The sequence below is a fragment of the Paralichthys olivaceus genome, chromosome 5 (genome assembly GCF_024713975.1).
Source record: "Paralichthys olivaceus isolate ysfri-2021 chromosome 5, ASM2471397v2, whole genome shotgun sequence".
In the NCBI taxonomy this organism is placed as follows: Eukaryota; Metazoa; Chordata; class Actinopteri; order Pleuronectiformes; family Paralichthyidae; genus Paralichthys; species Paralichthys olivaceus.
This window is the reverse complement of record NC_091097.1, coordinates 11,459,121-11,475,022: the sequence shown is the minus strand read 5'-3', so window position 1 is coordinate 11,475,022 and position 15,902 is coordinate 11,459,121. Positions and strand designations below refer to the sequence as shown.

General features: G+C 39.9%; 3 protein-coding genes across 5 annotated transcripts; 1 reads left to right on the top strand and 2 right to left on the bottom strand.

The window, feature by feature from the left end:
• Nucleotides 1-94: 94 nt before the first annotated feature.
• tmed1a (transmembrane p24 trafficking protein 1a) lies at nt 95-3,393 on the bottom strand. Of its 2 annotated transcripts, XR_002203040.2 has the most exons (5): nt 2,994-3,393; nt 1,687-1,784; nt 1,171-1,363; nt 782-1,079; nt 95-630 (listed from the first exon to the last, which is right to left on the bottom strand). XR_002203040.2 is itself a non-coding variant. In XM_020094484.2 (4 exons), the coding sequence occupies exons 1-4, from the start codon at nt 3,189-3,191 to the stop codon at nt 861-863; spliced, it is 708 nt and encodes a 235-aa protein (XP_019950043.2). In that variant the 5' UTR covers nt 3,192-3,393; the 3' UTR covers nt 150-860. The 2 variants fall into 2 exon arrangements, 1 of the variants encoding a protein (XP_019950043.2); XM_020094484.2 differs by having other exon boundaries at nt 150-1,079.
• Nucleotides 3,394-5,286: 1,893 nt separating this feature from the next.
• On the top strand, nt 5,287-8,462 carry tnfsf14 (TNF superfamily member 14). 2 transcript variants are annotated; one of them, XM_020094435.2, is made up of 4 exons: nt 5,287-5,666; nt 7,022-7,055; nt 7,177-7,224; nt 7,358-8,462. In XM_020094435.2, the coding sequence occupies exons 1-4, from the start codon at nt 5,472-5,474 to the stop codon at nt 7,735-7,737; spliced, it is 657 nt and encodes a 218-aa protein (XP_019949994.2). In that variant the 5' UTR covers nt 5,287-5,471; the 3' UTR covers nt 7,738-8,462. The 2 variants fall into 2 exon arrangements, with proteins under 2 accessions (XP_019949994.2, XP_019949995.2); XM_020094436.2 differs by having other exon boundaries at nt 7,156-7,224.
• Nucleotides 8,463-10,805: 2,343 nt separating this feature from the next.
• tnfsf18 (TNF superfamily member 18) lies at nt 10,806-14,295 on the bottom strand. Its single transcript, XM_069524705.1, has 4 exons — nt 13,879-14,295; nt 13,293-13,352; nt 12,639-12,702; nt 10,806-12,391 (listed from the first exon to the last, which is right to left on the bottom strand). Exons 1-4 carry the CDS (start codon nt 13,987-13,989, stop codon nt 12,024-12,026), a joined length of 603 nt encoding a protein of 200 aa, XP_069380806.1. The 5' UTR covers nt 13,990-14,295; the 3' UTR covers nt 10,806-12,023.
• Nucleotides 14,296-15,902: the final 1,607 nt, after the last annotated feature.

Below are 15,902 nucleotides of genomic sequence, written 5' to 3'. Positions count from 1 at the left end.
AAAAACTTGAGTCAAATGACAGTGCTTCCAAATAAGGAAGGATATGAAAAAGTAGCTTGTCTGCATTATTATTTCCGGTTATTCAACTTCCAACTTTCAATTCCATTGTTTATTTTTGTCTTTTTAAACAGCTCAGCAAAAAAAGGGTGTCCAGTAAGTGATGTTTATTTGCTTTGTCATAATATAGGCTCTAGTAATGTTTTGTTTGTAATATTTGAAATTCAATAAAATCAATCAGTGAGAAAGGTTTGAGTTAAAAGCTTCAACGATGGTATTAACAAATATCTGTGTGTGTCATAGACTATTTAAAGATGGACGATATCACAGCTCCCAAAAAATGAAGCCAAAATGTGTTGATTGCTCCTGTGTGGCTGGAAGCAGTATAGGTCATTAACTCTGACTCCTCCATATATGTTGATGGGACAGGGCCCAAAAAAACCATATATGAGGGTTTCTGACATTTAAGGTTTATTTGTTGCTATTAAAATGGGGTGAAATGTTTGATCATCGTCTGCACAAGCTGGCAGCTTTCGTCTGCAGGCTATTTGGCTTCATTTCTGGAGAGTGGGAGGAAGTGAAGATGCGTCGTCCATCTTTATGTACAGTCTTTGGTTTGTGCATATTCCAGTCCTGTAAGATATTCAGGTGTTGGTAAGACTGGACCAAACAGAAAAAACATAAAAACATAAGCACTCTTTGGCTGTAATTTAAAAAAGTTCCTCAGTGCATGATTAATCAGTTTTTGTAAAAGATGTGAACTATCCCTTTAAGTTCTGCTCACATATCAATTGAACGTCCATCTCTCCAGCGTGAGAGCAGTGAGGTGTTTGCTGGAGATCAGCGAAACAGCTCTGTTGTGACTAGGTGCTGGTCCGCTTGTTGCTGTCAAAGAGACGTTGCAGGGTGTACATTTGTGTGGCCGCAACAGTCAGCATGACGAGCAGGTTGAGGCAGGACCAGAAGGACACCCGCCACAGGTTGTCCTCCAGAAGGTAGCGGTCCCTCGCCTCAAAGGCCCGCAGCGAGGTCTGGAGCTGACGGGTCCTCTCCAGTCGCTGGTACACGGAGTCCATCGTCACCTGGAAGAGAAAGAACAGCACAGATGAGAGAGAAGTGTGAGATGATACAAGGTTTGGAGGGAAATCAAAGCTCCCTGTGTTTCCCCCTCACCCTGATGTCCTCCAGTTTGTACTCCACCATGCTCTCGGCCATGGCCACGTCCATCCACTCATCTTGGCCCCTACTTGCACCGCTCTGGCTGTTTGGCCTGACGCTCACCCCAAAGAACACAACCTTCACCGACATTTTACTGAAGCTGTTGTCGAAACACAGCCGGTAGTCTCCATCCTCTGTGGGAGACACCCTGCAGAAAAGAAAATAGGTGTTCCAGAGGGGATTTGCTCTCAACAACATCGTATGATTCATTATTAAGACACAACAAAATAGAAGAGTGTATTAAAGGTTCTCAAAAAAGTCTGTGTGATGATACATGTACAAGATCTGAAGGTATATATTTCTTGTACGGGTTCTCACATTCTTTTTGTAGTAAACTCCCAAGTGCTACTTTAATACTTGCTTCCAATTTCTAGATGATTGGTTTTGAAAAAAAATAAAGAGTGGGCCTATTACAGGGACTGAGCATCACTCCAAAGGAGGCGGTTGCTGGAGAGCATATAGGTGACCCACATGTGAATGTTGTCAGATTGCCTGAAGTCAGAGACCAGCCGGTCTCCGCCGGGTGAGATGAGGGCAAAACCAACGTCCAGACCGGACCCGGCTATCACCTGTAAGACAGTGAGTAAATAATAAAAGTGGAATGGCACTCAGTAGAGTGCATACCTCCGCCAAGGCCAAACAGTCCCCTTCAATCCAATCAAGCTGCACCACACTTCACACACTCATAGATGTTAATCCCATCAATATGCCAGATTTTTTTCATTAAGATCCATGAAGTATTCCCTGGAAAAACAGTGTGAAATGTTAAATAAAAGGCCAAGTTGTCCAGGATCCGTCCCCTAGTCCAGATCCGCACCAAAATTCAATGGATTCTTCCCTGACCCACACCACATCCGTCCACTGAGTTATGTGGAAACCTGAACAATAACAGACATGTGGAAAGACCTTGGCGAAGGTGATGGCACCATAAAACTTGTAATCGACAATAAATATTATGCAACAGAAAGACATTGTGACAGAAGTACAATAAAAGGTGCATGGTTTCAAACACATCTGTATAAATGGGTTTCCAGCTGTTTTTTAAAGGTCAGAGGTCATGCAGAATATTCAGGTTACCCACAATTCATTCACATATCCTCTGTTATCTTGGCATTTTCATTCCAGACGATCAGCCCATAGCTGTAATTACACTATGTGAGCAGCTGCTGTCTGAAGTGCAAATTAAAGCGCCCGTAGTCCAGTCAGCAGCAACAATGCATCACAGTGATATTAATGGGATAGTTTAGTATCTGTGTCTGAAGGGTGCACTGTCAGTATGAGGTGTGAGGTGAAACAATGCAAAGGTCACAACCATAAAATTGTCTCAAGGCCGGCAACAGGTTGCGAATGACTTGAGTATGACTATAATTTTTTATTTGAAGCTGTATGTTCGGAAAACAAAACTGATGACAACATTTATGCTTTGTCAAAGTATTGATTTGAGATTAATTTTGCTGGACATTATCTATTTTGGTCTTTTAAGTAAATCTTGTGTATCTGTGTTCTTACTGGACGATAAAAACATGATATTATCTGTATATGTGGGGAAGTAGAAGAAGGTTTCTTTTGTTTTTCTACTTCTTCCTTATCTCAGGTGATTAGGTGTTGTATCTTTCTGCACTGCTTACAAGACCAAAGTCCAGAACCTGTCCACTTGTTTTTCAGTTAGATACGATTCACAAAGCTTATTCAAGCTTATTCAAAACCTCAACTACAACATTTCGCTGTCCCCATGGACGACAGACAAGAGAGAAAAATATGGAGAAAATTATATTCACCTGATATTCAACCTCCATGGTGTCGTTTCTCACAGTGGTTTGGTAGAAACTCTCGGTGCTGCCGGCAGGTAACAGAAATGTGAATTCCACGTCTTGATTTGGCCTCAAAGCCAAAGAAAAGTCTCCAGTCAGAGTGAAACATGCCAGCAAACAGAGCTGTGCAGACACAGTCATCATCCTCCTCCGGTCGCAGTGCATTTTCCATTTACTCCACTCCCACCTACTTTTCAGCAACTTTCTTCTCCTGTGTTACACATTTACAACAAAACCATTTCACTCTGTGTCTGTGAGTGCTTTCTCTGGTACTCTGACGGCTGCAGAGTCACTGGCGCCTCTCTCAAAGCTGAGTGAGTGGAGCCACTATCTGTGTGGACCAATGGAGCTCTGCACTCTGGACAACAGCCACATGCAAAACTGAGAGGCAGAAAGGTATCAAGGTGCAAAAAGCTATGGGGGATATCTAGGCCTGCACTGACACCGTAAAGGTTTTTTTTTATTTATTTGATTTTTGAAAAGGAGTTCTTGATGATTTGTCCCTGTTCTTTTTCTGAGCAAGTAGATGATTTTGTGCTTGTCATGTCCTGTTGTATCCCATAGATGGAGCTGTGGGAGTCAGAACGGACAAAAAGCTTGATATGGGAATTTTACATCCGTGATAGAGACTTACAAAAAAAGATTTTTTCATATCTATGTAGAGAAACTGTGATGCTATTCAACTAGCAGCCCCTGGGCCTGATATGGAATTTTTCGAAGGCCCTCAAGTCAACTTCCAAATCAGAATGTGTGTGTGTGATATAATAAAACTAAGTTATATATCTGACCAGCCTCATTCTGAGCTTCTCCCTTTTGCTCTTTTTGTCTTTTTGTCTTTCTTCTCCTCCTGGGGTAGGACTGCATGTGCATGGATACACACACGCAGAATAGGTGACATGTTTTACATGAGCTGCTTAAAGGTCCAGTGTGTAAGATTTAGGTGAAATATTGGCAGAAATTTAATGTAGAATAATCCTCATGATGTTTTCACTAGTTCATTTCATCTAAATTGTATGAATTGTAGTTTTCTTTACCCCAGAAAGGCCCTTTTTATTTAAATACTTTATGTTTACATCAAGGGGACCCTCTCTACGGAGGCCACCATGTTTTTTACATTAGTCCAAACTGGACAAACTAAGCGCCTTTTGAGTTTTTATGACAACCAAAGCTCCCACAGGTTCTTTTTCATGTTTGGAAGGAGAGGGTGAGGTGAGGGGTGTTCAGCTGCAACATGCATTTTCAACACTAGATATCACAAAATTCTACACACTGTACCTTTAAGGTAAAAGATGATATGGAGAAGCTGTCTGTCTGAGTGATGAGTGTGTCTTAGTTTGTTTGAGTTTCTCTTGAATCTGGTTGAATTCTTATAAACTCACGTGCTGTCCGACACCAACCAGCTCCTCTCTTCTCCCTCTCCAACAGTGGTACCTACAGACAGTGTCACAGGAGCAGAGAGGATGATTAAATGGGAAATGTTCTGTATCTATATAAAGCTTCTTGAGTGTTGATGACCACCTTTGCCAATCACCCAAACCGTGCATCTATGCTCAGCATATTTCTCTATCACACATCACTCACACACTTGAGAACTTGGGGTGCAGTGTCTTGCCCAAGGACACTTCAGCACGCAGAACAGAGCAGCCAGGGGTCGAAGCACAGAGCCTCTGTTTAGTGGATTTATTTCACTTAAATCTTGGTCTTGTACTTCAGCACTGCATCTTCATTAATACAGTCAGATCTTGATTCAATGTCAGCGCAAAGTTGAGGAACCGGACTCCGTCCTTGTCCTGTCACCAAGAATGACCCTGAATGAAGAGTCAAAGTGTTCGTCTGAGCCCACGTAGGACCAAAGTCTGAGACCCCGTAAGCATGAAAGTGGTCGTGATTCAAATCTTGATCTCATTTTTGGTCCAAAGATTGCATGAGAGAAACCACTGCGAGTGTGTGTGATCAAGAGAGGAAGTGTGAATAGAGATATTTCAACATTGATACACTGGAATGGGGGGGGCGTGATGGGGAGGTTGAGACTGTCTCTTGTTTGTCGTTGGCCTCCACCTTGATTCTTCACATCTGGTCGTTTGTCTGGTTCTGCGGCTGCATGTGAAAAATCCACCTCGGTATAATTTTCACTTTGCTGAATGCAGACAGGTGGGTCTCTGGCGACCTCAGAAAGGTGTCTCCATGATACGTCGGAAGATTTCTATATCTGAGTCTGTTCTTAGTCTGACTACTGGTGAGCTACATTCACTTGAACCAACCACAAGTGAGCCCACCCATTCTGCTGCCTCTTCACACTTCTCCATCTCTTGAGCGTCACATACATCTCTCTCACTCTCTCTCTCTCTCTCCACGGCCCCTGTGAAGCAACAACCTCTGACAACTTCTCGAGGACATTCACAAACTTATTTCATTGTTTTCAGTTCCAGACAGATCACCTTAGGTATGGTCAAGCACGGGCTTCACAATGTGTATGTGGTGGACCGCAATGCCACCATGCCTCCTATACCGCCCAGGCTGGGCCAGAGACAATGGCGAGCAGGGGCGGCACAGACCCTGCTGTTCCTGCTGGTGAGTCTGGCATTGTGCGGCATCACCATCGAAGCCTGCCTCATCTACCGTCTCTACGTACTCGAACCTGTGAGTATGAACTATGTAAACTCTCATAACATGGATGTCACAATTATTCTTTGTATATTTTTAATCTCATTCAGATTTATCACCCTTTGACGATTTAACTTGTAAAGAGTTTTTTCCTACTTTTTATGTCCAATCCAAAACTTAAACACTTTAATTTCTTGACTCTTATGTATCATACTTTGATATCTAATATACAAATGTAATATACTATTTAGGTCAAATGTTAATGAGAAAAAAGAAAAAAGTGAGCTTTAAACATAAATGTCATGAAATATGTGTTGGTGATGAAGTTGTGTTTGAGCTGTAAAATTTTAATTAGTTTCATCAATAAAATGTATCTTACAGGAACGAAATGCAAGGACAGTTACTACATAACTTTTGAATCTATATACAGTATTTCAAAGAATCATGTGCTTCCTAACAAAGTTCTGTTACGCTTTCACGCTTCAATAATCGATATGAAAATAACTTTCGTCCAAGTCAGGTTTTGATCAAATTCTCCCACAGTCATAATGGATTTTTGGTGAAGCTTAAAAAATAATGTCATCTGTGTACTGTGAAAAAGAAGTAGGCCTCCATCTCACTTTGACCCTTGTCTTTACACAACATTCACATGTGGAGGTAGAGGATCCTCGTGACGGAACTAAAACTGACATTTACTCCAATTGTATGAACAATTTTTTTTCCCCCTAAAATGCTGACAGTGAATGAATTCCACTATTATGGGGAAGAGAGCGGAGTGGAGATGGAGAAGTATATTAAACCCCCCCCCCGGGCGAGTGGTGGGGGCATCACAGCATTTGTCAAGTATGCTCTGCACACAGGGGACAGTGAAGAACAGGAAGTGGTCTATTTCCTGTGTCAGCCCTTTCATTTACCTTGTTACCAGACACCTGTGCTGCTTTGTAACACTTACAGATCAAAACCACAGAAAAACAAAATGTCCCTCAACACATTTAGACTTTATGATGTCAACAACTTATATTTTCTTGTGAGTCTATCTATCTATCTATCTATCTATCTATCTATCTATCTATCTATCTATCTATCTATCTATCTATCTATCTATCTATCTATCTATCTATCTATCTATCTATCTATCTATCTATCTATCTATCTATCTGTCTATCAAGTTGCACATCATAAAATCTAAGTAGAGATCTTTTGTCAAAAGGACCATCTTTTGTTTTCACCATTTGTAAATGTGTGTGTGTGTATAATAATATTGGCATATATAATTATGTATGTACATACTATAGTATCATAGTCAACTTTATCACGTCAACAGAATCTGGATGTGCTCACTCACATACACACACTACCAAGAGGTAAAATCATATTTTTTTGCGTTTCAGGCTGCCTCAGCATCATTCTCTAAGCTCTCTGGAGGTATGTCCCCACTTTCTCCCTCAAAGTACATTTATATATATACTTTGTCTATTTAGTTCACATTAGAGACATTGTGTTTCTGGTCCTCACACACGTATAGATGTTATTTCTCTCACTAAAGGACCCAGTCAAGATGTTGTTTCTTCCAAACCACTTGCACATCTGACAGGTGAGACCATTGTCATTGTCTAATCCATTATCCAAAGTATCTTGTGTATAGTGCAGTTTGCACAAGGTTGAGTATTCAATTCATCATGTAAAAAATAATTATCAAACTTCACATTGTCCCTTTTTTCCCCCAGGTGGACAAGATGCAGTTCATGGACCACATATCATGGAGTGGAGCATGATTGCAGATCCCCTACTCCATGATATGTACTACAGAAACGGAAGCCTTATCATTCAGAAGGAAGGTTTTTACTATGTCTATTCAAAGGTTTTCTTCTTGGAGAGCGGTGTGTTTTACCACTCTGTAGATATGAATACTGAAAGGTACCGTGGAGGAAGTATCACCCTCCTGAGGTCCAGGAAATACACCCCTGGAAATGTTCAATCCAACAGTTACCTGGGCGGAGTGTTTCACCTTTACCAAGACGACGCTTTGTTCGTGAGAGTCAGCGACACCTCAAAAATCCATCGACACAAATCCTATGAGAACAACTTTGGTGCATTCATGATTTAAATATCACACTTATTATTCATCATTATTATAAATTGTAAAGCTTTGTGAGTTGTACTCCGTCACTGGTACAACTTTGTATATACAGTATAAGGCAATTCTGGGCCTGTTCCCTCATTGCCTGTGTGTCTGCATTATGCAGAAATGTATTGTGCGTTACTCTCTGTGTGGTCAGAACTTCTTCACAATGTTCAAAGAGAAAGTGGGAAAAGGGCTTTTGCTTATTCTCCCCCTGTGACTCGGAATTTATTGCAGATTGACTTAAAGCTCAGCAAATTAATCTCACTCGTCACCTTTAAAACCAGAATAAAAGAACAGGAGGCAGATTCTATAGGATTGGGCTGTTTTTAACTTACCTGGTTGTGCGTTACACATGTATTTACCTGTGCTGCTGCCAATCTTGGCTAGGTCTACCTTGAAAAAGAGAATCTTAATCTCATTGGGACTTTCCTAGTTAAATAAAAATAAAACAATCACCACAAATCTAAAGGTTTGGAGTAGAAATGTACCTAATATAAATATCTCGTCATAGATATCATTCAAATTTTCCTCCAATAATCAAAAGCATCCAAACTGTTCTTTTGTCCTTGCTGTAACACACACTTTCGCACCATTTATTTATTATTCCTTCAGTGGCGGAACGAGTGACAAAAAGGCTTTAATCATATTGTATTTTTGTACAATAATTTATAGAAAATAAAGAGATAAACAGATAATTATGGAAAAGATCTTCTGGTTGTCTGGGATGTTTCCTCTGGTCATTTTCCGCAGTGAAGTGAACTCACTTCCTATCGAGTCAGGTGTGGCCTCAGAGTAGCTCAGTAGCAACAAAGTCTCACCCCCTCAGTTCAACCACATGACACGATATGTGGAGAAGATTTTTTTTCAATGCCACAGTGACACACAACAGTATGAACTGAATTACTGTATATATATATTGCAGAAGCAAGACAAACACCAAACTACACAGGCTCCCCCAGAATTCAGTGTAAGATTTTACTGATCACTCTCACATCGCTACATGATCCGACTGCTTTATGCTTCAGAACTTTTAATCCCTGCTCTGACACCCCTGAGATCAGAAATTCGAATTTTATAAATCCCACAATCCAGGAATTATCATTATTCAAGTCAGCACACTTTATATCTTTGTCAATTCCTCCCCACAGTGACAAGCGTGTTGACGTGCCTTGTGCAAAAGCCCCATCACTTTCTGCAAGTACTATTTGTCACACATCGCTCATGCACCCACTGTTGCACTTTCCATTCAGCTGTGTATCTGTTCGGAGAAGCCGCTTTGAAGAAACACCCACAGAGTTTTGTATTTGTAAACTGGGGAGGAAGTGGCGGTGAAGGCCATGGGGGTTTAAGGGGGGGGGGGGTGTCCAGAGCTTAGCAGTATATGTGCTCTAACTGCGGCATTCAACATAATATCTGTCAAACAACGGTTTGACCTTGACTTAGATTTCTTTGTCATGTGGCATCCATGTATTTTGTCATCTGTAAATCATCATTTTCCATTGTGAAACGTGAGAGGCTGTAATAACAAAAGAGGGGGAGCAGTTTTCGGCTGTGTGGTCGAGGTTCGAGCAGCAGCACTGTATAACTGCGACCAATTCTTCACAGTTCCATTCATGAAAACAAACAGTAAAACGAAATCAGTCGTACCACTTCAGATATCAGTCTGGTTAATCTATAAAGCACCAGCTCAGCCACTGTGAGGCCTTTATTTTACAGTGGTAGCATTTTCAAACAAATCAAAAGTGAAAGAGGGAGGTGATGGTAGACGGCTGAATGCTGTCCCCTTGTGTTGGTGTCTGGATCAAGTAGAGCGCAGCGGAGGCCTGATATGTGTCTGAAGTGTCAATTCATTTTTAAAACACGTCCAACAAGAGAATTTGAAACCTTTCGCTCACAGGTTGAATGACTCGTAGTGTCATTTTCAATTGAGGTTTAAACTCCTTGTGTGCGTAGCTTTATTTATTTATCTTTTTAGTTATGATTTTACAATTTCTCCATAATTTTAAAGTATTTCATTTTTATTCTTCCCTCATCTGTAACATTTGTAGTCCTTGAGATCTAATATTGTCTAATGCTGTGTGATCTTCAAATAGCTTTGAATCATTTTCTGTTGTTTACCTTCAATTTTTTACTTGTGAAGCAACTTGTAACAATGTTTTGAAGGGTGCTATGTAAATAAAGTTTATTATCATTTCTATCGTTATTACTATCATTATTATTATTATTATCGGACACATCTTGTATTCAGTCAGATCTTTTTTATTTTTTATTTACTGACATACTCTGAAAAACAACAGCAGTGTGTGAGCGAGCACATAATTCAGGTCGAAGCCCACATGTCTGTCTGCTCACGCAAGCTGTCTCAGTAACGTTGAGGTGAACGTGATGGGAAAGAGGTGATAAGGGATTTCACAGTATCTGCCACACATGTTCACGGGGACACACGTCCGTGCAGAAATCAGGCAGTGGAAAGCAAAGATAGGAACAAACATATACAGATGCCTCTGATAAATGAGACAGAGTGGGTTGTAACTGTTTATCTCTGCTATCTGCATTCAAATTGAACATCTTGGACTTCTCCCTGGTGTAATCGAAAGCTGCGGTGGCAGCAACTAATACAACATGTGGTGAGAGATGTATTTGTGCAGCTGAGGTCTGGAAAAGAAGAGCTCTCAGATGAAACCCCAGTAACTTGGAAAATGTGTGTCTTAGCTGTGATGACTCCTATCATGTTCCAATGACCTTTTCATGATTTATCTCTAGTGTTGTGATCTAATTCAAAAGAAATACTGTAGGATGTTTGCATGAAGAGCTTTCATTTGGCTTTGTCAGAACGTGGAGGGCATATTCCTCGACAGCACTCAGCAGGGAGGGTCCCGCTAAATCTGCGGGGTCCCACTTTCAACCTCTGACTCCTCACTTTCACTTTTTATCCAGGGTCTTGAAAATGACTCACACATTTTAATCAATGTAGGTCAATTCCCCCTGTTCAGCTCCATAACGGTGCTTTTGAAACATATGGAAGATAAGAAACACGATGAAGAAAATGATGTTTTTAATTGTAAAGTTTTAATTGCAGTATTTTTTTTGTATCAGATGCAAAAAGACATTCAAAGGATTCAAGAATAAACGCAATATTTTTTTCTGAATGATGTTCAAACATTGTCAGATGTAACAGCTGAAAATCTTTGACAAAACCAAATAAAAACCTTAAAACATGAAACTTTTCACATAAACCACCATGACTTTTGATTTCAGGAGTCACAATGCATGGTCAGAGTAGTGAAGGAGTATCAGGTTCGTTCTGTCAAGTCATTTCACTTTAAATATAGACAATGAATAAAATAATATTACGTACGTTATTGTGTTTATTGTTATCGATTAATAAATTAATAAATTCAGTGTCCTAAAATCATTATAGATAATGAAAAGAAACAGGAATTACTGACATTTCTGTCTTCTTGAACACTTACAAACAATATGGTTGAGTTTGTACAATTTTTAAATATTTTATTGCAACAATTAATAAAGAAAATGCTGTACATATGTGTATGAATGTTACACAGGGACAAACCTGTCCAAAGAATTTTGTTAAATACAGTATATCCCTACATATACTGTACATAAATATGTACAAACATAAATATATAATTAACATAGTTAAAACATATCAAAAAATATAAATTAGCAATAAGCTAGATATGATACGTCCGGCTACAAAAGTTAGTTTTTCTGCCAGGTGTTGCACTTCAGAACAATACATTCATGGAGCTAAATACACATATTAAACTCCAACAAGGAAATACATTCTAATAAACAATCCAGTAGGTTCAACCATAACGTACACCGTTGTTTTAAAAGCAATGAGAACAATCCACCTTTGCTTCTCTCATAAAAATATAAAAATCCCCTCAAACCTCATATTGTTTACTTTATATCTACATTACTATAAAGCTGACCTTTTAAGTGTGAATTTGAAAAGAAGTCGTAGTGATGTTGTCGACCAGGACCAATCCTGGAGCTGTTGCACGGTAAGTTTACCTTATTGACCGAGATAATAACATTTTGAATCTGTGCAAATTCAGTTGGGGTGCATTTTGAATTCAGTCCTCTCAATCTCTGTCACCTCTCTGACTGAGGACGAGTCAGTTTGGTAACAAGAGAACAATAAATAAACTTTGACCAGGGTCATTGGGTCCTTTTGGGCTGGAAGGGCACCCTGCAACATGCCAATGGTTTAGAAGGGATGTCTTGTATCAGAGCTGCGTCTAGGGCTTGAGCATGTAGATGATATCCAGGTGAGTTACAGACTCAGTGGTGTTAATGCAGATATTAACATTACTCTCAATATCACTGATATTGGGTTTGATGGTGACCTCCAGGGCCCCTCCAGCATACAGCTCCTCTACCTTGGCCATGATGCCCGTGCTGCACGGCTTGGTGTTAATCGAACCCTGCAGGAGGGGTTTGCCATCCCACTTCAGACTCACTGTGTGCTCTTCTTCACACGAGCACAGCGTCACCTGGAGATTAAGGAAGTAGTAACCGTCCTTCTTTACAATCAGAGTGTTTCCCTTTCCCACTAAGACCCGGCTTGAGTCTGGATTCTTCGCCAACCATGTAGCCCCCGTTTTGTCTGTGGGCAACAGAAAAGAAGCTTTTAGTCAGAATTGTATTCTAGATATCCTGTGTTAAGTGATGACTGTATATGAAGCCAGCATGAATCACCCGAAGTTGTATTATGAAAATACATGTGGTTAAAATGTATATGCTGGAATTACATATTCTCTCTGACCAGGACATGTTCTATATTTCCAAGCTTCATCCATTCATTCCATCTTTTACAGCAATTGTCATATGTTACAGAAATGAAACAACTTTACCATCAGAGGCCTGAAAGGTGAGCATTTTCCCCTTTCCCAAGAGAAGCCCATGCTCGGTGGAAAACTATTGAAAAAGGAACAGCTCCATTAATCTCAAAATTTCCACAGTGAATGTGGTCTATGACACACAGATCAGCAACATGGCCAGGAGACAAGGGCCTTCACCTTAAAGGGATAGTTCAGCCAAAAATACAAATTCACTGATGGAGGGGTGGGTGAAGTGTTTGAGTCTACAAAACTCTTTTGGAGTTTCAGGGGTAAACAGTGTTGCAGCCATATCTCACACAATTGAAGAAAATGGTGACTAAGTCTTCAAACAGAAAAAACCCCAGAAAGAGCCTCCATACTGCTCCTGTGGTGTCATCCAAGTGTCTGTAAGCCCTGACATATTATATTCTATCATATTCAACACCATGTTTTTTTCACCATTCACCATTTTTCAAGTGTTTTGTGGACTCAAACACTTTGCCCACCCCTTCAATGGCATTTTTGGGTGAACTATCCCTTTGAGCGTGAGGACAGAATGAAGTACGTTAATCTTCGGAAGGAAAACAAAGAGACAACAACACAGTTTACTGGCATTTCCACGAACGGGGCGATGACGCAACAGGTCGACAGATGAAAGCACAAATTCTGAAGCTGTGGTTTTCTTACCGACGGTGTGTTGTTTGACTGGATTTGCATTGTGTTCGTTGGTGCCCCGGCGATATTGTGCTGTGAATGTAGAGGGAAACAAAAACACAAAATATGCTCAAAATGAATGTGACAAGAGGGTTATGATATCCAGCAAATGCACTTTGACCCAGTTCTCTAAATGGTCTTTTATTTGGTAACTTATGAAATAAACAACTATATTGTTTATATTGTAACTACAGTATAAGAAAACAGAATATAAACGCATTGTCTGTCAGAATTAAAATATCTATTTCAAACAAGTTTTTGAAGTCAACCATAATGCAATGCTTTTTAGATTATTGTTGTTTGAACTTTGTAGTTTTGTATCTTCTATGTGAAATTGATGTAAAATGACGATGACGGACGTCTATGAGCAGTTGTAGAGCACAGGCTGAGTCTCACCAGCTGCTACTATCAAAACCACAAGAAAGAACAGGTGCATTGCTGGGGTATTTTAACACAGCAGTGCTCACATCATCCTCTCTGTCACTCATTGAAAAAGGGCTTTTAAAAGCTCTTGTACAAGTTAACAACCTGAAAATTTAATGAATTCCGTCTGTCTCACCTGACGTCCAACTGTGAAGTAGAAGATGAAGAACAAGACTTGCATGATGGACAGTACGGCAGTCCACAACAGGAGGACGTGGACGAGGCAATGCTGGCTACGCTGTGACATCGTTAGACCGACAGCAGATCAGAGAGCTACCTGAAGACAGATGTTAAGAGCCGACGACCGTCTACACAGGTCCTGCAGTTTCCTCTGCTGTGCACCAAGACAGTGTGTGCGTTGTTTCCTGAGCTCAGCGTGTGCATGTGATGAGAACGTTTTGGTGTATGACAGTGTTCTGCCTTGCTCTGAGTTTCTAACAAAAGAGGAATACAGATGGTACTTTCCCTATATGTTGCAGAGGGAAAACACAGCAAACCCAGATTGTGAGCGTCTGGGTCTTGGGGCTGGCCCTTTCTTCCTCTACTCACCAACGCTCACAAAAAAAGAAGGAACAAGACTCACTACCAGGGAGAGAAGGAAGGAAAGACAAACTGTGAAATGAATTCTTTTTAAAATGACTTATTCAGTTCCTTATTTTAAGATGGATAAAGAAATTATATTTTATCATCTGTGACATTATATTTGTTGTTAAAACTGAAAGTCAGTACTTTGCTTTTTTTACTCCCATGTGACATTTTCCTAAAAGTCACAGAAGGATTGATTAGTGTAATTAAACAAGAATCAGATTTTATATTATTATTCAACACTGACTAATTGAAGCAATAACTGGAATGGTAGATTTTGCTAGCATTTTCTCTGCACAGTTTTGATAAGACTGGTAACTACAGTGATAAAAGTAATGCAATCAATACTTAACAATTATACAAAAATAAACACAGATGAAATTTATGGACATTCACTTTTAACCTGGGACATCCCAGAAGGAAACACAGTATGGAACAAACCTCCTTTAAATTCAATAGATCCAGATTTTTATTTGGATCTGCACCAAATAGCACAACTCATAAACATCACCCCCCCAATCATGACTGTTTTTTTTATTACAAGATCCATAAATCCTTTGTTAAAAAAACAAAAAAAACAACCCTAACTCGTAATATTAAAGAAATTTTAAAAATCCTGGGTCCCTGATCTGGATCGGCACCAAAATGTTATGGGTTCTTTCTTGGGTAAAGCTCATGGAGACCGCTACCATGTAAAAGCTTGTACTATTATGTAATTCCTCTTTTGTGTACTTCTTTTTCTGCTTAGTCTGCAATATGTGGTTAACCCTGTTTTACACTTAATCATCACTATTGTTATGTCACCTGACAGCAAGAACTTCACAGGCCACATAGAAGTCACAACATATAAGGAAATATTTGTTTGTATTTGCACATCTAGAAAATTCCCACCTGGGTCTATATTTCTATATATTTGTATACATGTTTAGGTCAGTTTCACTTTCTCTTGTTGAACTTTGCTGTGGGGAAGTTTTATAACAGCAAAACAGGATGGGCTTTTGGTTCAGGTATGTGTCATCAAAGTGAATAGAGGACCCACTGATACCTGCCTTATAGGCCAACTATATAAATGGGAAAGTTTAGGTGACGCAACGTCAAACGACAAGCCCAGACTTCTCATCGTAGTGAAATAATGACAGACAGAACAAATAATGTGCATTTGACTGGACAATCAAAAGACCAGAGGGATATTTGTGTCCAGTCATGCAAATTTACAGTGAAAAATGCTCAGAGGAACATAAAAAACGGTCTCAGCAACATTTGTAGTTTCGCTCTGCATTATCAGGTGATATAAACCACAGTAGCATGAGTGGCTGAGTGAATCATATTTTCATTTGAGAGGCACAGAGGAAAATGGGTGTTACTAATATTCGGAAATGGCCTTGTTAGTGCCAGCATTATTTGCGTGAGGATAGATAAATTCGTAGCAGTAGTGGGCTAAATTACTAGCAGAGAGACTGACACGTCACATCAATGAAGGATGGAAAATCAGATTGGAATTTTCCGGAGGGCGATGACATACAACCGTTGTGACTCCAGCCACTCTTCAATTACTACTGTCAGTGTGACCTATCC